This window comes from Hemiscyllium ocellatum, chromosome 34 (genome assembly GCF_020745735.1).
Source record: "Hemiscyllium ocellatum isolate sHemOce1 chromosome 34, sHemOce1.pat.X.cur, whole genome shotgun sequence".
Lineage (NCBI taxonomy): Eukaryota > Metazoa > Chordata > Chondrichthyes > Orectolobiformes > Hemiscylliidae > Hemiscyllium > Hemiscyllium ocellatum.
Window position 1 is genome coordinate 41,361,767 of NC_083434.1, and position 22,313 is coordinate 41,384,079.

At 40.0% G+C, this 22,313-nt stretch overlaps 1 protein-coding gene across 5 annotated transcripts in view; it reads right to left on the reverse strand.

Moving 5' to 3' along the window:
• The window catches only part of relch (RAB11 binding and LisH domain, coiled-coil and HEAT repeat containing), a 94,180-nt gene that overhangs the window by 16,624 nt on the left and 55,243 nt on the right, over nucleotides 1-22,313 (reverse strand). For 3 of the 5 annotated variants that reach the window (XM_060849971.1, XM_060849968.1, XM_060849972.1), the window contains 12 exons: nucleotides 22,153-22,265; nucleotides 19,945-20,035; nucleotides 13,667-13,738; nucleotides 13,440-13,580; nucleotides 13,183-13,347; nucleotides 11,710-11,857; nucleotides 8,836-8,992; nucleotides 8,367-8,490; nucleotides 6,844-6,892; nucleotides 5,756-5,841; nucleotides 4,427-4,533; nucleotides 1,714-1,813 (listed from right to left, as the gene is read on the reverse strand). In XM_060849971.1, coding sequence (XP_060705954.1) covers nucleotides 1,714-1,813; nucleotides 4,427-4,533; nucleotides 5,756-5,841; nucleotides 6,844-6,892; nucleotides 8,367-8,490; nucleotides 8,836-8,992; nucleotides 11,710-11,857; nucleotides 13,183-13,347; nucleotides 13,440-13,580; nucleotides 13,667-13,738; nucleotides 19,945-20,035; nucleotides 22,153-22,265 — 1,353 coding nt within the window. Of the gene's footprint in view, nucleotides 1-601; nucleotides 685-1,713; nucleotides 1,814-4,426; nucleotides 4,534-5,755; nucleotides 5,842-6,843; nucleotides 6,893-8,366; nucleotides 8,491-8,835; nucleotides 8,993-11,709; nucleotides 11,858-13,182; nucleotides 13,348-13,439; nucleotides 13,581-13,666; nucleotides 13,739-19,944; nucleotides 20,036-22,152; nucleotides 22,266-22,313 lie in introns of all 5 variants that reach the window. The other 2 variants (XM_060849969.1, XM_060849967.1) reach the window with 1 other exon arrangement.

Sequence of the window (22,313 nt, forward strand, 5' to 3'; positions counted from 1 at the left end):
TATTTTGCCAGAATAGCTGCGCTGGGAGGCCAGTATTATAAAACGAATCATTTGGATGATATTCTTGTAACTTTGTTGAATTTAAAGCTCTTGGAAGTAAATAGCAGCCAAAACATAAACAACAGATTGAAGTTTGGATAGCTCTATGCCAATTGACATGAAAGGATTCTCTTTGATAAAACCAATGTATCTGAAGGAGGTGACTTCAACCTTAAAACTTGTTAAACAAAAACTCATCCACCCCAATTAAAACACTGCATAATTTAAGCTTATTTGCATGACACGCAAAGTGCTTTTCTCAGGATTTCAAACAGCAATGACGTGAATGATTTCAAAAATGAATTGAGATATTTACATAGCTCATTCCTTCCCTGTTCCGCAATCTCAAAATTGGAACAAGGAGCCAGACATTGCAAAATAAGCATGCTTTAGTCACAGTCAATTCTAACATAACCTTGCACATTTAACATAATGGCTGCAGCAGCTGGTTACAAGATTAGCTGTGCATCACTGCAGTGAGAGCAAGTGAACAAATCAAAGGGTGATTTCTCAGCAAAGTACTGAAAAGAGATGCACTTCAACTGGTTAGGAAGAAACTTACATTTCAGGGTCACTGGAGAGTGTGATAAGAGCAGGGACAACTCTCTGAGCTACCAGAGTTTCATTCACCCCCTTCACCAACAGCTGATTGAGCAGAACAAGGGATGTCACATGTGATACGTAGAAAGAGTGAGCAGAATATCATGGGAAGTAGCATGGCACATCGAAGAGAGAGAGAGGAACAAAAGAGCAAACAAAAATTAGAGAAGCAACAATTTCTACAGAACAGCTCAACATTTACAGGGTTTGAAACACTACAACAGCTCAAAATTTCTATGAAGTAGCAGCATGTACCAAAGCTGATCAGCTGATCTCACAGATCAGAATTCCAAGGGTTGCCAGGTCAAATTGATCAGTATTTCTTATTTTCCAGGAAAATTGCAGTTATTCCAATTACAATTGATACAAACACTTAAGTCATACTATTATGGATATCCAAAAAAACTCTCAATCTCTATTTTAAATATGCTCATCAACTAAACATCTACAGCTCTCAGAGTCAAAGAATCTTCCCATCTTAGTCCTAAATAGTGACTCATTACTGTGAAACATGACCTCTTAACCCCTTCTCCTCTCTAGATTTTCCATTCACAGTAAATAGCCTCTTAGACTTCTAGCTCTGTCAAGCCATACCCACAAAGCCCAACCCCAACACATTACCCCACCCTTAAATTTCTTCCCCTGAATTTGAAATTGAATTACTAGCAGCTGATGCAATTCTGCAGTGTACCGTGCTGTTCAAAAAAAAAACGCAACTGTGCCGAATCAGATCTGTCAGCTTTGGTAAGGTACAGAAGCATAAAAGGATCTCACCCTGACAGACAAAGCTTACATTTTAAAGCACAGAAGAATCTAAAAACATTGAACTAAAACACAGTAGGTAATAACAAAGGTAATAACTATGTGATCACACACAACTCTATATTAGATATGCCACCACCGTAATATTTTACATTAAAGTCATTCAACTCCCATTCAGTTATATTCTTACCAGAAGGACAAGTGCTGCCTTATTAATATCTATTCTCCGTAGAATATCAATAGCATTTTCAGGACGCTGATTTCTTTCACATCTGATTTTTGTAAACTGAATGATTGCATTGAAATCCTTACCTCAAACATTCTCGCAGCAGTGCATCTGACAAGTGCTGAAGTGTGTACAACTCCATACCATAAAACTGTTAACAGGAGCTCATGGTAAGCTGGATTTGCTCTAACAAAATAAGGAGAATTAGAAAGATCAGACTTAAAACATTTATCAAATGTTAAGTGCTTTTAGGAAAAACATGTCCTTCCTACACAGACTCAACACCAATAGGTGTTTCCCCACGACGACTCCTCTACTACCCACAAACATTCCAGTTTCTGTTGAAAGCATTTTAAACAAAAGTAATTGTTCAGACAGCCTTCTCTGACACCTCCTTTACAATCATAATTCAAGTTGCAGGATTATGTTGATCATAAGGTGGTTAAAACTACAACGGGAAATTCCAGTTTTAAGCTCAAACTAGAGGTGGTATGAATCAGTTTGGAACAAAGCCCTGCTCAAAAAAATTAAAATAGTTGTCTTTCAAAAACCAATTAAATTTCAAAGTACAGAATGAAAAGAATAGAATTGCCAATTCTCTACTTCTGCCACTGGCATTGCTGCACAAACATAAATCCAAACAGATCAAACTGAAAATATCCCACATTTGGAAATTAAAACAGTTGACGGATTCCATTGGGAAATAAGTAGTTTGGCTAGAAAAGGAATCTGCAACATCAGAACCAACTCTCAAAAGATGCTGAAATGTTGTGGAGCTTCCAAAGTGGGAAAATCAAAATGGCAACACGTACAAAGGGGAAGAAAAACTCTTGGGATAATTCAAGGCCACAGGGACACAGGAAATGGAAATACCACAAGAATGAAAACTTAAAAGAAGCCAGTGAAATGAAGTAATGTTAAGGCAGACATCTGATAGCATTTTAACAGGAGCACAATATCAGAAGGTCTTAGCTGGATCATTGCAGATAACACAAAAACATTGATAGTGCTGTTGATTGCGAGGGGGATGGTCTCAGGCAACAGTCTGATATTGATCAGTTGGCAAATTGGGCACCGCAATGGCAAAAGGAATGTAGTCTGATAAGTGCAAGGTGATTTATTTTGAGAGGCCCAATAAGGGAAGAATTTACACAATAAATGGTAAGTCCCTAGAGAGTACAGAGGAACAAGGGGACCTAGGTGTACAAATCCAGGAATCCCTGAAGGTGTCAGTACAGGAAGGCAGGGTGAAGAATACACATGGGATGCTTGCCCTCATTAGCCAAGGCTTAGAATATAGGAGCAGGGAAGTCTTTTTGCAACTTTATAGAATATTGGTTAGGCCACAGATGGAATAGAATGTGCAGTTCTGGTTGCCACACTAGCAGAAGGATATAATTATACTGGAAAGGGTACAGAAGGAATTCATCAGGATGTTAGCTGGGATGACAAGCCTCAGCAATGAGGAGAGACTGGACAGGTTGGATTGATTTTCCCTGGAGCAGAGGAGGCTGAGGGAGTATCTGATTGAGGTATACAAAGTTATGAGGGGCATGGACAGGGTAGATCATCAGAATCTCTTCTACATGGCAGCCATGTCTAAAATTAGAGGACACAAGTTTAGAATGAGTTGTTAAGAGGTTTAGAGGGGAATTGAGGAAACATGTTTTCACCCAGAAACATGGAACATGCTGCCTGAGAGGGTGGTGGATGCAGGTACTGTCTCAACATCGAAGCAGCATCTGGAGGAGCACAAAACTCCATAGCCCTGTAGGCTATAGATCAAGTGTAGGTAGTTGGGATTAGTATAGTTTGGTGTTTGAGGTTGGCGGAGGCATGGTGGGCCGATGGGCCTGTTTCTATGCCATATGACTCTTGGGGAAAAAAGATGGTTTTAAACATGGGCAATTTGAGAAGGAAAACAACAATAAAAAGCTCCCATAAGGAATGAAGTGAGGGCAGTAAAAGACGACAGAAAGGGAAAGTGGCTGAGTGAAGAGTAAATTAAATGGATAACGAGGTGTGTTTTCTTGGGATGTTTACAAACGTGAAAACCAGGTTCAGTTCAAGGAAATGGTTTACAGCTTTAGAAAAGGCAGGAAGTTAAATGCAATGAGATTACTAGCTATCATTAGAGACTGAAGACATTGTTCTATGATACCACGCACTGGCCATAAAACGTACGGGAAAGTAAGATCATAGGAAACAAATAAGGGGGACTAGCTTGGACAAAGGAGTAAGATGAAGAGTAAAAAGAAATTGTAGTTATGATGGATTCTTTTCTTAGGAAGATGGATAGCCATGTGTGCTGGAACATGGCAAGCTAGAAGTTACAACAGTATATACTGAAGAAAGGCAAATGGATGCAATATTCAGCAAGTTCAGAGATTGAGATATTTTCTGAACTTTGAACCTCCAGAAAAAAGCTGGTTAGCATATATAACTCAGGTTTACTTCAGATAATGACCACCACAACCAGTCTCCTTGATTTCTTTTTAAATGCCTATTTACATACTAATTACTTTTTTAACCTCACCAGAGAAAGTCAGGGCTCACGAGGCACAGGGATAACATCCCTACCTCTGCCTTGGATACAACAACACAAGGGTCAAGGCAGACATTGGGAATGATAATTATTGCTTATAATAAGGCATAAACATCAGAAATAAAATATTGCATTTGAAGGTGGCTATCATAGAATAAAATTACAAATAGAACATCAAAAACAAGTAATGCCAGAAAATGGGAGCAAACAGAATTCAGAGGCATAGAGTTTTCATAAATGGTGGAATATCTTACCCAAGTTCCACAAATGAAGCCTTCAGACTATCAAGGGGCGCATGAGATAATGAAAGCGTGGTCATTACATCTTCCAAAAATCCGACGAGGAGTTTCCGGTCTTCTTCCTGCAGGATTATTCAGCATTTTAGTAAATTCATTACTAAATCAAGAGGAGTTTACCAAGTCTAAAATTACAAATGTCAACTTCATTGTGGTTCTGTTCGCCGAGCTGGGAGTTTTTGTTGCAAACGTTTCATCTCCTTTCTAGGTGACATCCTCAGTGCTTGGGAGCCTCCTGTGAAGCGCTTCTGTGCTGATTCCTCCGGCATTTATAGTGGTTTGAATCTGCCGCTTCCGGTTGTCAGTTGCTGTCCGCTGCAGTGGCCGGTATATAGGGTCTAGGTCGATGTGTCTGTTGATAGAATTTGTGGATGAGTGCCATGCCTCTAGGAATTCCCTGGCTGTTCTCTGTTTGGGTTGCCCTATAATAGTGGTGTTGTCCCAATCGAATTCATGTTGTTTGTCATCCGTGTGTATGGCTACTAAGGATAGCTGGTCATGTCGTTTTGTGGCTAGTTGGTGTTCATGGAAACGGGTTGTTAGCTGTCTTCTTGTTTGTCCTATGTAGTGTTTTGTGCAGTCCTTGCATGGGATTTTTTTTGTACACTACATTGGTTTTGCTCATGCTGGGTATCGGGTCCTTTGTCCTGGTGAGTTGTTGTCTGAGTGTGGCTGTTGGTTTGTGTGCTGTTATGAGTCCTAGTGGTCGCAGTAGTCTAGCTGTCAGTTCAGAAATGCTCCTGATGTATGGTAGTGTGACCAGTTCTTTGGGTTGTGGCAAGTCCTCATTTTGTTGTCTTTCCCTTAGGCATCTGTTGATGAAATTGCACGGGTATTCGTTTTTGGTGAATACCTTGTATAGGTATAGATGAAACGAAATGACCAGCTATCCTTAGTAGCCATACACTCAGATGACAAACAACATGAATTCGATTGGTATAACACCACTATTATAGGGCAAGCCAAACAGAGAACAGCCAGGGAATTTCTAGAGGCATGGCACTCATCCACAAATTCTATCAACAGACACATCGACCTTGACCCTATATACCGGCCACTGCAGCGGACAGCAACTGACAACCGGAAGCGGCAGATTCAAACCACTATAAATGCCGGAGGAATCAGCACAGAAGGGCTTCACAGGAGGCTCCCAAGCACTGAGGATGTCACCTAGAAAGGGGACGAAACGTTTGGAACAAAAACTCCCAGCTCGGCGAACAGAACCACAACAACGAGCACCCGAGCTACAAATCTTCTCACAAACTTTGAAATGTCAACTTCCTTTACCTGATTGTAAGAAGTGAGGACCCCTGTTGCATATATGGGAACCGTGGCCTTTGTTAGCACCCCGTTGCCAGCTGTAGCTGATACATCTTTGCAAAGCAAGAAACAAATGTCAGTGCACTTTATCCTAGATCCGTTACAAGTTATGCCCTTTTCAGTGGCCTTTTGTTTAACTGTATCATGAGTTTTGTACATTAAATGGCCATAGAATTACATTTTGATACTTCAAATAGAAGTTTTGTTTAGAACAATTCAACTGAAGCTTTAATAAAACCAGAATTTACAATATATTCTGCCAACATAACCTTCTTCTATACAACCACATGAACAGCACAAACCTCGAGACTTGATGTGAAAATGTAAATAGAACAATTAAGTTAAATTTTATGCCATTGAATGCAATTAATTCATTTTCTAACTCCAGGTAGTCACAGTCAGCTCTCAAAAGAGCACAGATTTTTTTTTAAGATTCCCTACAGTGTAGAAACAGGCCCTTCGGCCCAACAAGTCCACAACAACCCTCCAAAGAGTAACCCACCCAGACCCATCTACCCACATTTACCCCCGACTTGTGCACCTAACACTTTAGCAGGGCCAATTCACCTGACCTGCACATCTCTGGATTGTGGGAGGAAACTGGAGCACCTGGAGGAAACCCACGCAGACATGGGGAAAATGTGCAAACTCCACACAGAGTCGCCTGAGGCGGGAATTGAACGCAGGACCCTGGCGCTGTGAGGCAGCAGTGCTAACCACTGAGCCACTGTGCTGCCCCACGGTTTTAAAACTACTTCCTCAACAATGGTGGAAACATATATAATAACAATAGGTTTCTGAAATTTTACAGTAATGCTTGTTAAAATTTTGAGAAAGCCAATAACTATCAACACAAGTTGCACTACAATTTTCTTTAAAAAACTGATCAGATGGGCAGAGTCAGAACATTTCAAAATAGAGTGGATATGAATTATAGCCAACCATAACTCATTGCTTTTATAGTCTGTTCTCGTTCAGAACAGCAAAATTCGGCTTTCAATAAATAAGCAGCACTGGATAGTTTTCCAGGGGTGGCAGCGTGTGGGTGCACTTACCAACAGCTTCTTCAGAAAGCCTCAATATTTCTTGGAACTGTGGCTTTACCTAAGGATGTATAATACGTTAGATTTAAACAAAGACAAAACAATCTCAAGTCAAACAGAACTACACGCCCACTATGGCAGCTGCTCGTGAAAACCCATGATGTGGAGGAGCTGACGATGTTGGACTGGGGTGGACAAAGTTAAAAATCACACAACACCAGGTTATAGTCCAACAGGTTTAATTGTACGCACTAGCTTTCGGAGCGCTGCTCCTTCATCAGGTGGTTGTGGGGCAGGACTGAAAGACACAGAATTTATAGCAAAAGATTACAGTGTCACGCAACTGAAATGATATATTGAACAAACCTAGATTGCTGTTCTAGGTTTGTTCAATATATCATGTCAGTTGCATAACACTAATCTTTTGCTATACATTGTCTTATGGTCCTGCTGCACAAAAGACGTCTCAGGAAGTTGAACAGTGACTGAACTTAAGCTTTTTATTAAAAAAAAACTCAAGACATCTGAGAAGTAGTAAGCATTTACTCATTTTGTTAAATTTTCGAATAGAAGTGGGGAATCACGAGCAGAATGAATAATCGTCAATTCTCAGTTTGGACATTCAGCAGTATTATAATTAGACAGGAGCAGCTGCTTCATGTTCTGTTCTTTTATCTGTTGCTTTAGAAATTCAAGTATCTAATTATGATTTTGGAGTTTTCAAATGAGATGTAACTGAAATTCAGAATGAGCCTCAAAGCCAGACTTCCAAAGCTGCACTTTGACTCTACAAAAGAATGGGTATGGAGGACCAAGGTCATTTAATACTCCACAATTCTACAAAAAAAAACCCAAATTTAATTGCATTTAGGTAAGTCTTAAATAAAATGAACAAGTCTCAAATATTATGTCCAATTGCCAATATGTTCTGACAACACAGAGCTGAAATAATCAAATATTTCATAAGATACAAATGACTCATGCTCTGCTGGAGCATATTTCAAAGGCTCAAAGGGTCAGTAGTCTACTCTTGTCCCTTGTCATATGCTTGGGTGCAGTAACATTGGGAGCATAGGTTGCATTAGCTTCTCATTGATAAAAAGTCCATACAATTTACAGAACACAACAAACTCTACCTTACAGAAAATGCTTTCCACAGATACATTTCAATTCCATCATCTCCAATAATAAAGCACATTTCCAAAACATTTAGCATTTATCCTGTTAATTTCTGGACAGCAAGGAGCATTAATATGGAGATAGTGCAGGAGAATGGTGCTAAGGTGGAAGATCGACCATAATCTAGTTGAATAGTATAGCAAGCTCAACCTAAATGGGGCTTCTATTTTCTATGCTCCGACTGCAGAACTCACTTCCAAAAGATTAATTCGGAGTTTCTTAAAGAGAGGCATTATAAACTTGTCCATGCCATATAATAGTTAAAGTTATACAAACACTTGCATTGTTCCGACATTCATTTAAAGAATAATTGGGTCAGCTGAAAATCTACTGACAAGGAGTTTAAATTAACCCACCTTTGTATTTGTGAAAATTTTACCAAATGTCCGACACAACCTCCAGAAATACCGGGAGAAATCATGGACACAGGATGTGGAGGTAACATTAATTTTACCAACAGTTTCTATCAATTGTGGTAATCTGGAACAAAATAATGTGAGTCACTTAGAACGTCTGCTCCGTTTTGTGGCTGAATCCTCAGTTTTGAGTACTCCAAAATCTTTACAGTAACTCAACATTTTAAAATGCAAATTCAGTCTGCAAGATTTCAAGTTAACTCACAAGGGTTAAAAAATGTTTGAAATTAAAAGCTTCTTTTAAGATATGAAGTTTAAAAACAAACTATTTTTCATATTCAAGGACACTTTCATCATTGTCCAAGTAAACATGGATCCACGTTAAAATGGCTCACAACTGGATGTCAATAAGAAATTACAGCTTTGAAGGGTCACTGGTGAAGGGAGGATGAGAGTGAGACTAACTCACAGCTGATTAACGACCCACAGAAGATTCTCCCAGCCAGTTGTACCCTCGTGCTCTAGTTGATTATCATAGAGTTGCAAAAGCACCGATAACTGTTCTCTGCTTCCAATGATTGTCGCCACATCTTGAAGAGGGGAGGCTGGTCGAGGGAATCTGGTCACTAAAAAGAAAATAAAATTAATTCACGGATGAAATAAATATGACCATGTTTTCAGGAGAAGCATTGGCCAATTCTCCTCAAAATTTTGTGGATGCATTACAATTCATCAACCTTGGAGTGCTTGATCAATGTAATCTTGTAGAAGTAGGATATTTCCAGTTTGGTCCCATTGCCGATCTCAGGTGAGTGCACAGCAGGCTCAAAGGGTCAGTAGTCTACTCTTGTCCCTCATCATATGCTTGGGTGCAGTAACATTGGGAGCATAGTTTGCATTAGCTTCTCATTGATAAAAAGTCCATACAATTTACAGACCACAACGAACTCTACCTTACAGAAAATGCTTTCCACGGCTACATTTCAATTCCATCATCTCCAATAATAAAGCACATTTCCAAAATATTTAGCATTACTTAGAACTCCACCATTCAACCCTTACTTTCTGATTGCCTGTCTTCACATAAACCACCAAAAATAATCCTTCCACCCATTTGGCTCACATTGTCCATCCTGGCCCTCTGCTTGAACAATTCACTGAGCATCACTCCACATCTCTACCCATTAGCCCTTGACAGAAACTGAACCAATTTCCCTTTTGAATGCCTTGACTGAACCTGCTTCTAACCTCACTCAGGCAGTGTGTTCCAGATCCTGCTCACATACTTCATATCACAACTGCTTCTTTTGCCAATCAACTCCAATTTGCCCACTGGTTCTTAATCCTCTGAGAAATGGGAACAGTTTCTCCCTATCTATTAATCCAGGTTCCTCATAGTTTTGAATGCCTGTGTCAAATCTCCTCTCAACCTTCTCTTCTCCATGGAAAACTCTTCCCATCTATCTACATTACTGAAATATCTCATCCCTGGGATCATTCGCGTGAGTATTTTCTACATCCTTCCTTGAGTGTGGTGCCCAAAACTGGACACAGTACTGCAGCTGAGGCCCAACTAGTTTTGCACAAGTTCAAAATTATCTCCTTGTTTCTATGTGCCCACTGATGAAACCTGGATGCCCCGTTCTTGACTGACCGCTCCCCTAAGCCGGTCTTGCCATTCTGGATCAAGTTGTGCACATATACACCCAGAGCCTTCTACTCCATCACCCGCTTAAAATTGCAACCTTTATTAAAATGTTGTCCTTCTGTATCTTATCTATCAAATTTAAACATTTCACATCTCTAAGCATTACATTTCATTTACCTAAGAACAAGAATGATTATCTTCTAAAGTATCAACTTTTTAAACATTTAATGAGATACTTTAAAGAAGATTGAGAGACACAAAGATAGCTTGGCAAATAAGTCTGAAAAGTACAAAAGCAAACTAAAATGGTGTAACGATAGGTTAAGCAATTTGACAAAGATCTGACAAATGGAGAACACTGTGGGAAAATGTGAAATCGTCCAATTTAATAGAAAGGATACAAAAGAAGCATATTAACTAAACAGTGAGAGATTGTAGAGCCATGAGATGCAGAAGAATCTGTGTGTCCTGGTACATAAAACACAAAAGACCAGCATGCAGGTGCATCAAATAATTAGCAAATGAAATGTTATTTATCACGAGGGGAACGGCATCTGAACGTAGAGGGGTTGTAGTTCAGTTATACAGGGAGACTGGTCAGATAGTATCTGGAAACCATGCACGGCATTGGTCACCTTATTTAAGGAAAGATTTAAACACGTTGGAAGCAGTTTACAGTAGTTTACCAGAATAGTACCTGGAATGTGCAGGTCATCATACAAAGAAAGGTTGGACATCCTTGTATTTGATGGAGTTGAGATGAGCAAGAGGTGACTTAAGTGAAACATGCAATGTCCTAAGGGCCCTTGTCAGAGTAGACGTGGAAAGGATCTTCCTCTTATCGGGGAGTCAAAGATGAGAGGTCAGTGCTTAAGAATCAGGGGTTACCCTGATTAAGAGTCCTTGAAACTTTATTTCCATTGCCTTTTCAGGAACAGAGTTTTGAATAGTTTTAAAGTAGAGTTAGATCGATTATTGGCTAGCTGGGGGGTGAAAGATTATCAGGGGTAGATGGGAATGCGTTTTGAAGTTAGAATCACATCAGCTATAAACTTACACAATTGCAGAGCCAGGTCAAGGGGCTAAAAGGCCTATTCCTGCCGTTAATTGGCAATGTAATAGGATTGATGAGGCATTAATTTGGTCCACTTTATTATTTTGAAGAGAAAACTTTGGTGACCAAAATGTAATATAATTCATATAATGATATTAAATATCAATAGTTTTAAAGAAGAGTTTTAAGAGGATGGTTGCATTAAGTGACAAGGAGGGGGCTAAGGTTGAAGCAAGTTCTCTTGCTTGTCCTTCATAACTTGCAGCAGGAGACCCTGGAATCAGAGTAGACATTATTTTTCTTGGGTTGTCCATGGTAGATCTGCTAGCTTATAGTAAAATGAACAGAAGAATCTGGTGGCTATTTACCAGAATCTGATTATGACTGTAATTATAATGCTTGCTATAAAGAATCACATTGAGCCGAATGACAAAGGTAATTCTTACACTAAGTATCAAAGCCTAGATTATTTTTTCCCACTAAATTTCATGAGTGCATGACATGAAGCATTTGCACTGAATGTACAATGGAATGTAAGACACTTTAAATACTTGCAATTATGAAATGTGCCTCAACAAAGCTGCACTTGGGGCATTTTTCATAAACAATGTGCACATGCAAATCACTGTACAATACAATACCCTCTATCTGTGGCACCTCTCCTTGAAGCTTTGCTTTGCTTGCGAAAGGAGCATTTTTCAGCACCAGTGCAAAGAGTGGTGGAATCAGCGATTGCATGGCTGAAAGATATAGGTGGAGCTTATGATCATCAAGTCCATGCTCTCCATCCTATATGCAGAAACAGAATAGTGGACAGAATAGGGTTTAGGAATGAATTAGGCCTCAGATTTGTATCAGTAATACCTATTTTAAAAAGCAAATTTACTATATGATCTACACAAAGCCAAATATCAATATACATTATTTTTAAAATTCTACAGCATTCATAGTCACTTTGAAGATTGTCTTCCAGATCAAATTAAATTTTTTTAACTAAAGCAAAGTAAATATTAACATATTTCGCTTTGCAAATTTTCCATTTCTGAATGGAATACAAATCAGGTTATATCCAGTAGGTGTATTTTTACCTGTAGATATCTGTGAAAAGTACTTACAAGTCAAAAGTGAGAGATTTTACATACTTTATGTAAAATGATATAGTTTTCAGGTTAGTTTCTTAGAAGAGAGAGTTGGCTATATTAGATCTGGTATTGTGCAATGAGGTACGATTAATGAACTCTCTCAGTAATGGCAGCCCTAAAAGTGATAAAAATGACATGTTGCATTTCACATTCCGTTTGAGGAAGAGGAAATAAAGGACAAATAAAGACAATTGAGGGCATGAAAGCAAAGCTAGCTAAAGTGAATTGATAAATTAGTTTAAAGGAATAGTCAGAGATGCCATGACAGACATTTAAAGGGATATTCAAGAATACACAGAATAGGTACATTCAAACAGGAAGCAAAACTCCAAGGTTGGATGCAACATCTATAGTTAACTAGAAATGTTAAAGATAGCATCACACTTCAAGAAATTGTCAAAAGATTAATGACAAAAAAAAAAGTCAGAAAGAAAGCTAGATAAAAATATAAAAACAGACAGTAAGAATTTCTACAAATATTTAAAAAGGAAAAAGAATAACGGTGTGAATTTATATAATTCCTAAACTGTCTCAAGGTCATTGTCAAACAAGATTTGAAATTTGAGCATCACCTGAAAAGTAACCTGGTCTGACAGTTAAAATTTGTTCAAATAGGCAAGTTTTAAGAAAAAGTCTTAAAGAAGCAGAGCGGGGTAAGGATACAAAAATGTTTTGAAGGGAGATTCTAGACCTTGGACCCAAGAAGCTGAAGACATAATTGCCAATTGTGGAGCCATTAGATGTGAGAACAGTCAAGGGGCTCAAACGGAACAAATGCTGGAATTCTCATGCAGGTATGGGGCTGGGTAGAATATTGAGATAGGAGTCGGTAGGACATGGAGGGCAAAAAGGGAAGGATGAGAATTTTAACACTGAAGTAGCAATGGATTGCAATCATAAATAAGCACTTCCATTCAATAACAATCAAGTTTTGCATCAAGTTTTAAAATGGCATATTTGTTTTTAACCCACCCTGAGTATTTTTTCAATGTTGCTTAGAAGAGTTGGAATGAGATGGGACTGGAGTTTACCCAGCTCTGTGGTCCATGCTGCAAAAGCTGGCAGGAAAACTTGATGTGTAGCATTAATTACCCTTTCTGAAGGGTCATTTAAGGCAGACATCTGCAATTCAAAACCCTGTGGTTGGGGAAGAGAAAACAAACTTGTATAGAGGAACAGTAAAATGTGGGAACTTCCATAAAGATATTTGATCTATAACAGTGCTATACCTGCAAATATTTGTCAGGATCATCAATGTAAGCCATAATAATACCAAGGCTTTTAATGACTGCCTCTCGCACAAGATCTGCCTTATCCTCCGTCAACATCTGCTGCAGCATTGAGAGCACCAGTGAACTGCGAATCTCTTTCTGGAAGTGGGAGCAATCACGTTAGCACAATAATCACAATGTTTATTGGATCATTTTAAAACAGAAAAGAGTTAAATGCTTCTTACCGGCAAGTAAGGTGCAAGGGCTCCACAGGCTTCAGCCACCAGTAATCTTCGTTCGGGATATTTGTGATTGATCTGGGGGGGGGGGGGGGTGGGAGGGGAAGGGGAAGAGATAATACTGTGACATGAATAAAAGACTCATCAATTTCCTCATTCTCCATGAAGACAAATACCTCAGATCAAATTCAAATCAGATTAATCAACAACAGATATACAGATAGATAACAGGAAACTGAAGACCATTCAATCATTCAATTCACAAGCATTTCCACTGACGCTGTAAAATTGTATTTGCAGGTCATTCCCATGCAGAGTAAGTAGGCGTAACCAAATAAAGCATTTATCTTGCCATTTGTCTTTTAACCGGTTGGTTAATTCTTCAACACACTGACACAGAATGAAATATTGGAGTTCAAATGTTGCCTTCTGCTGAAGACTGGATCCAAGTTTTGTCTAGATAAGGACCTGCCAACGCTGGGAGGGCCATTTGCAAGAGAACATGACAACCAATGAAAAATCCAAACACCAGCTATGCAACGATCAAAAAGGCACAGCTATCACAAGAGATTTCCTGAAGCTAAAAGCTTGAAAATACCAAGGATTAGCCCTGGTGCTGTTGGCTATTTTAATTGTTAACTACTTACTGACATCAATATAACCTTGCTGATCTTCTCATGAGTTCACTGTTACTGAGAATTTCTCAACACAAGTTGATGACAGAGCAGTCTGTTTGAGTGGCACGCCACCTATTGTTCATAACTCACCAGTACTGCCATCACAGCAGCAGTATGGACCATCTACATCATCAAATGCAGCAAATCATGAAGATTACTTCAACAGCACCTCCTGAACCCACAAGCTGTACAAACCAGGGGCAGCACAAGAGAACACTACCACTTCAAGCTATATACCACATTGACTAAGTATGTTACTATCAGTGCTGGAGCACCCTCTTCAAATGACTGAGGGAGTATCTACAACACATGGACTGCAGTTATTCCCGTTCACGATCATCGCTGTAGCACAATAAGAAATGGGCAATAAATGTTTCCCTCATCAGCAATGCTCATATTTCATGCATGAATTAAATAAAGTCTAACTACTAAACAATGTGAGAAATGCTTTACATTTTTACTTCTAGGTTAACATCACAGGCTTGCTAGAAGAAATCTGAAATAATGTACAAATAATACTCAGTCATAAATGTTTTGCAATGAGGCCAAGGGCACAGCCATTTCTAAACATTCGCTAATATCCTTAGTACATTGGTTTTGCTTCAGATGAAAGGGATCTCTCCCAACTAGAAGAAACCGGGTTTACAATTCAGATTGTGAAGTTAAGTACTGTGCTGCCTGCACCTACCACTGCAGTACTGAGTAGGTGCAACCAGCTCACTACCATAAAATGCAGCACATTTTTGCGTGAAAGGTTATTGCCAATTGAGAATGAATTGAGTAGAATTTAAGTTTAAAAAAACTGTCAGCTGTAGTTCATGCATCCGTGTCTGGAGTTCAGATGATGCTTTTCTAACAACTACTTAAGGCTACTTAAGATGTCAGAAGTACTGAAATGATCAGTGAACATAACTGAAATAAAGCTCATTCAGAAATAATTTTTCTCACTCTCAAATTTATGCAATGTGTCACCAAAATGAGTGGCTAATCTAAGGGTCTCCTTTACTTGCTTCAAATAAGGGGAACTCCCTTATTCTCCACAAAGTACGGGTTAAGCAATCCTCCACAAGGAACAAACATGAAAATGCAATGGAACATCCCAACTTGCAAACCACTATTTATAAAAATTATAAACAGTACCTACACAAAATTTAGACACGCCATCAATAATTTTCTACTTGATACCTCTCCTGAAAGACCATACTTCGCTGTTACCATCTCAGATGACAGCAGGCTCACCGTGATCTTCAGTCAGAATGCTGAGAGGATGATCCAACCCAGCCTCCTCCAGTAGTTCCCCAGCATTATACATATCAGTCTTCAGCCAATTTGATTCACTCCTCATGATCTCAAGAAACAGTTGAACAGACACATTGGATACTGCAAAGGCCATAGACCTTGACAACTTTCCAGCAACTAATACAGTTACAATTCTTGCATCTACCCGATAACGTGGAAAATTGCCCAGATATGTCCTGTACTTAAAAGGCAGGACAAGTCCAATCCAACCAATTACCATCCTGTCAGTCAGTCAGTCAACTTTTGATCATCAGTAAAGGGATGGAAGGTGGCATCAACAACCACCTCCTCAGCAATGCCCAGTTTAGATTCCGCCAGGGCGACTCAGCTCCTGACCTCAACCTTGGTTCAGATATTGATTCCATGTATCATTGACTTCATCTATACTTACCGCTGCCTCAGGAAAGCGAACAACATCATTAAAGACCACTCTCACCCCAGGTATAATCTCTTCTACCATCTTATGTCAGGTAGAAAATATAAAAGTTTGAATATACATAAGAACGGATTTAAGAATGGCTTCTTCCCTGCTTTTATCAGACATTTAAATGGACCTCTCAAATGTTAATGTTGATTTCTCGGTACATGCGACAACAATAAAAAAATCAACCGTGGACAAAAGAGCTGAATTCCAGAGGGGAGGAGAGAGCGACAGCCCTTGATATCCAGGCTACATTCGACTGAGTGCAGCATCAAGAAGCCCTAACAAGACTGGGATCAATGGGCATAAGGGGGCTGATTGGAGTCATACCTGACACATAGGAACATGGTCGTGGTTGTTGGAGGTCACTCATCTCAGCTTCAGGATATCGCTGCTGGAGTTCCTCAGGGTATTGTCCTTGGCCCAACTAGCTTCATTACTGACAGTCTCTTCATCATAAAGATCAGAAGTGGGGATGTTTGCTCATGATTGTACAATGTTCAATGCCATTCGTGACTCCTCAGTCCCTGTTCATTTGCAACAAGATCTGAAAAATACCCAGGCTTGGGCTGACAAGTAACACTTGTGCCACACAAATGCCAATCAATAACCATCACCAATAAGAAACGCTCTAACCACTGCCTCTTGAATACTACACTGTTAACATCCTGGGGGTTACCAATGACCAGAAACTTAACTGGACTCACCAAATAAGCACAGTGACTATAAATGCATGTCAGAGGCTAGGAATACTGCAGCTAGTAACTCACCTCCTTGCTCTCCAAAACCTGTCCACCATCTACAAGGCACAAATCAGGACAGTGATGGAATACTCCCCACTAGTCTGAATGGGTGCAGCTCCAACAATACTCAACGTTTGACACCATTCAGAATAAAGCAGCCCGCTTGATTGGCATTACATCCACAAGCTCCCTCTACCACTGATGCTCAGTAGCAGCAGTGTGTACCATCAGCAAGATACACTACAGAAATTCACCAAAGATCCTTAGACAGACCTTCCAAACCCACAACCACTTCCATCTAGAAGGACAAGGGCAGCAGATACTTGGGAACACCACCAATTTTCCCCTTTAAGCCACTTGCCATCCTGACTTGGAAATATATTGCTGTTTCTTCACTGTCATTGGGTCAAAATCCTGGAATTCCCTCCCTAATGGCATTGCGGACTTCCATGATTCAAGAGATCAGCTCACCACCATCTTCTCAAGGGTAACTAGGGATGGGCAATAAACAGTGACCAGTTAGCAATACCCACATCCCACAAATTTAGAAAAAGATTGCATTGCACCTTATTTAAGGAAGGATTTTAAAGTCCTGGAAATAGTTCAAAGGAGATTTACTAGAATGATACCAGGAATTAGGGATTTCAGAGAGAAGGGAAGATTAGAGAAATTGGGCTTATTTTCTCTGGACCAGAGAAGATTAAGACGGGACCTTATTGAGCTGTTCAAAATTATGAACAATTTTGATATAGTAAAGAATGATATATTGCGTCCACTAGTTGGTGAATCAGTAACAAGGGGTCACAATTTCAATACTGTTAGCAACAGAGCCAAGAGTGCGATGAGGAGATACTTCTTTATTCAGAGAGCTGCTAGAATTTGGAATGTGCTGCCTGGGAGAGTGGTGAAGGCGGATGCTATACGAGGTTTCAAAAGAGAGTCAGATACATATTTGAAAGTGACGAAGTTACAAGTCTATGGAGATAGGGCTAGAGAATGAGACTAACTGGATAGATCTTCTGAAGCTGCTACAGACATGATTGGCCTACTGCAAAATTCTACATTCTACATGGTAAAGCAACATAAAGCAGGAAAGCTGACAGCTTCCAGGAATGTCCAGAGTGAGAGTATGCAATGACACGGAGCATTTTGGGGATGCGGCCTGGTCCAATCATGGGTTCTATGCGTGTTTGGCTGAGCACAGTTTCCTTGCTGCAACGTGATAATGATAGCAGGCAATGCAGTATTAAAATGCAGAACTGTCCTTAAGTGAATCACAGATGTGCCATGTGGATTCTGAGAGGCTGGAACATATTGGATGCCATGTTTGTGGACATGGGCTGTGTATGGCCAATGGTCCAGGGAGCACTGAAATGTTGGTACCCATTATCCAGCATGAGATTGCTTGGATCAAGTGGTGAGCTGGATTCGTCAGGCGTTTGCTCTGGCTTCCATGTTGAGTTTCTCTACTTCAATCTTGTTTGGCAAGTTTGGTAAAATGGAGTCTGAGTATTAATGCAACATCAACAAGGCACTTAATAGACAATAACCATCATCAACTGCATTTTGCTAGTGCCTCATGAGAATCTCATCATCACTTGTAAAAAGTATAAGGCAGCAAGAGATGCTCCAGATGTCAAAACTGGTCTTGTTGCCTGATTCTCTCTCCAGGGTCCTATTCTTTTGAAAGTACCAGTGGTACAACTTATCTAATATTCTCCAGCTGTGAACCTAAAAGCAGTCTTTGAAAAGCCTCAATTACATAAACCCAATGGGAGGATCTGCAGTGGCTGAGAAACACCTCTGTGCGGTCTTGGAAACTGTAAACCATTTATATAACTGAAGGAACCATGGTAATATACAGTTCCACGCTGCTAGCCTATTTAGACGCCACTTTGTCATTAGGCTTGCTAATGAGATTTTGCAACAAGTTCATTAATGCTTCACTTAGGAGAAAATCCAATTTTCCCATCTCTATCAATGAGATAACTTTGCAATGAGTGAAGGAAGGCCTGAGGATATCCTGCGTTAAATCTACATTAGACTTCATCTTTCATGTGGTTTCTCATTACCACAGGCAAAGTACCTTGCACATCAATGACAGAATAATCCATGACATGAAAGCATAGATTAGATTAGATTACTTAGAGTGTGGAAACAGGCCCTTCAGCCCAACAAGTCCACACCGACCCGCCGAAGCACAACCCACCCATACCCCTACATTTACCCCTTACCTAACACTACGGGCAATTTAGCATGGTCAATTCACCTGACCTGCACATCTTTGGACTGTGGGAGGAAACCGGAGCACCCGGAGGAAACCCACGCAGACACGGGGAGAACGTGCAAACTCCACACAGTCAGCCGCCTGAGTCGGGAATTGAACCTGGGTCTCAGACACTGAGACAGCAGTGCAAACCACTGTGCCACCGTGCTGCCGACCATAGATTAAGACTGAATTCATCAAGCTGAACTGATGGACTCCAGGCCGGGTAACCCAAGGTATTGTTGTCAATTCCACAGAACACAAACTTCAGAGTTGTTTTTAAAATGTAAAAGGAATAATCAGAATTTCTCAACAGTGGCACATGAAAGTTAGGGATTTCACAAGAGAACCTAATATATCTAAAATTATAAAGCAGAAGAGAAAAAACAAAAGGAGATGTTTACAATGGCAGAAAGGGAGCCAATTACGCAAATGTCTTCAGAGAGCAGAGTTGATAGGTGATTTTTCACTATGGTGTCAAAACCAATAGATGTGTCAAAATGTGTTTTTTAAAAAATTTGATTCCCTGACAATGAAATATTTGTGAGAAATATTTTCCATATAGTCCTTATGCAGCATTAACTGCAACATCTCCATTTTTCCCTGGTATTCGCATAACCAACATTCAAATGCTTGTTTGTATTGAGTGGCTCAGGTAGTTCTGCAATGACGACCTGCTGAGCAGTAATAATCAAATATCTTAATGCTTCAGATTTTATATCCGCATGGGACCCAAATCATGGCTGCAAATAGATTCTTTAATCAAGTTATGGTCTTCACCAAGTCACTTTTATTACTTTAAAGCTCAAGTTATATTTGAAAAAACAGCAAATGAGAAGGCAATTACTGAATTTTAAGTTGTTAGATGTTGCACTTACCTGCTCCCAACACTGTGGTAAAAGTTCAGCTTCAACACGAGTTGGTCCAACATGCCGAGCAAATGCTACACAGCCTGTTAAAATCATCTGTCTGGATTGAAAGGGAAGAAAAATTCTAGATTATTAAAGTAGAGATTGTGCATCCTGAAAAATATCCATCACATGTGATGAAACAAGTTCAGGTCCCTTTCCATTTTATTTGCCAGTCCACTATCGCACATACACGGGTGCCCCAAAATGCTGGATCAGTTGCAAGATATTTTCTTAAAGGAACTGAAGAATGGTTTATGCAATGAACAAAAGGGAGTCACATTAGAAACCAAGGTTAACCATCAACTTTAGTTTCAGGGTAAGCATTATTACAGGTGGAACATTTTGTTCAAGGTGCCTCCACCACAAACAACTCTTCATTCTTGAGAATTATAATTGGATTATTGAATTCAATTTGTGAATTATTTTTCATTTGATTTAAAGGTATTTATTTAGCCAGTACCCTACCGTGAGATCATAGATGTTAGTTTAGTCCTTTCAGTTAAAAAAGGCTTAACTTTTATGAAATTAGTCGTTTAAACATGATTTGGAGATGCCGGTGTTGGACTGGGGTGTACAAAGTTAAAATTCACACAACACCAGGTTATAGTCCAACAGGTTTAATTGGAAGCACTAGTTTTCGGAGCGCCGCTCCTTCATCAGGTAATAGTGACAACCACCTGACGAAGGAGCAGCGCTCCGAAAGCTGGTGCTTCCAAATAAACCTGTTGGACTATAACCTGGTGTTGTGTTGATTTTTAACTTAGTCTTTTAAAATTTATATTCTACAAGAAAAGGTGGGAAAACGTGGGGAATAATTGCTGTAAAAAGATTAGAGGACAAGTGTGGAAGAGCATTAGAGGATGTGCTGTCAGGAGTTTGCAGAGATGTTGCAGCGTGATTTGACAGGCCGAGTGATGGACCAAATGGATGGCAGATGCAGTGTAATGTAAATAAATGTGAGGTCATCTATTTTGATAGCAAAAATAGGAAGGCAGAATATTATTTGTTTGGCTATAAATTGAGAGATGGGAATATTCAATGGGGCCTGGGTGCCTTGTACAACAGTAGACAGCAAAAAGGCAGCTGTATTTTGGCCTTCATATCAAGAGGATTTGAGTCGAGGAACAAAGATGTCTTACTGGAATTATACAGAGCATTAGTGAGGCCACACCAAGAATACTGAGTGCAGTTTTGTTATCCTTTTCCGAGGAAGGATGCTGTTATGAAAGAAGGAGTGCAGCAAAAGTTTACCACATTGAACTCGGATGGACATATGAAGAGAGCTTGAGTCGGTTAGAATTTTATTTGCTGGAGTTCAGGAAAATAAGGGAGAATCTTATAGAAACCCTGTTGATGGGGACAGTCCAGAACCAGGGACCTTAGTTAGAAATTTCCTCACCCAAGGAATTAGAATTAGAATTAGAATCCCTACATTTTGGAAACAGGCCCTTTGGCCCAACATGTCCACATTGACCTTCCGAAAAGTATCCCACCCAGACACATTCCCCTACCCTATATTTACCCCAAAAAATGCCAACACATCCCTGAACACTGGGCAATTTAGCACAGCCAATTCACTTAACTTGCACATCTTTGGACTGTGGGAGGAAACTGGAGCATGTGGAGGAAACCCATGCAGACACAGGGAGAATGCGCAAACTCCACACAGACAGTCGCCCGAGGCTGGAATTGAACTCTGGTCCCTGGCACTATGAGGCAGCAGTGCTAACCACTGAGCTACTGTGCCTCCCCCTGGAGTGGTTACCCTGGGGAATTCAGTAGCATAGAAAGTGGCTGAGGCCAAAATATTGTGTCTTCTCAAGGAGAAGGTTGCGGCTAAAGAGATTATGGGATATGTGAGGAAGGCAGGATTAGAATATTGAGCTCAATGATCAGTCATGACCATATTGAATGGTGAAGTAGGCTGGGGGGCAGGGGGCGGGGTTGAAGGGGCTAATCCTGCTCCTATTTCTTATGTCTCTATTTACGTATTTAATAAAACACCAATGTGCTTTTCAGATCGACGCAAGAATATTTCAGGAGGTCCTTTAGGCACAATGTTGGTCTGGTCAACAATACTGATCAACAGCTTTGCGTTGGAATAAGAGCACGTGCATGCCAAGGAAATGTGGTGACTTGTTAAGAAAGGAGTTTGAGATACACAGCAACTCCTACCTCTGCTCATCATCTGGACGTTTAATCAGATTGAACAAAATGTGGAGAAGCTGATCCCTCTCCTTGGGTTCAGGGTGGAGGCAAGCTGTACACAGGATTAGAGGAATTAGCTCCTAAGTCAGGGAGGGAAAAGAAACAGATAAACAACATGCGATATTGTA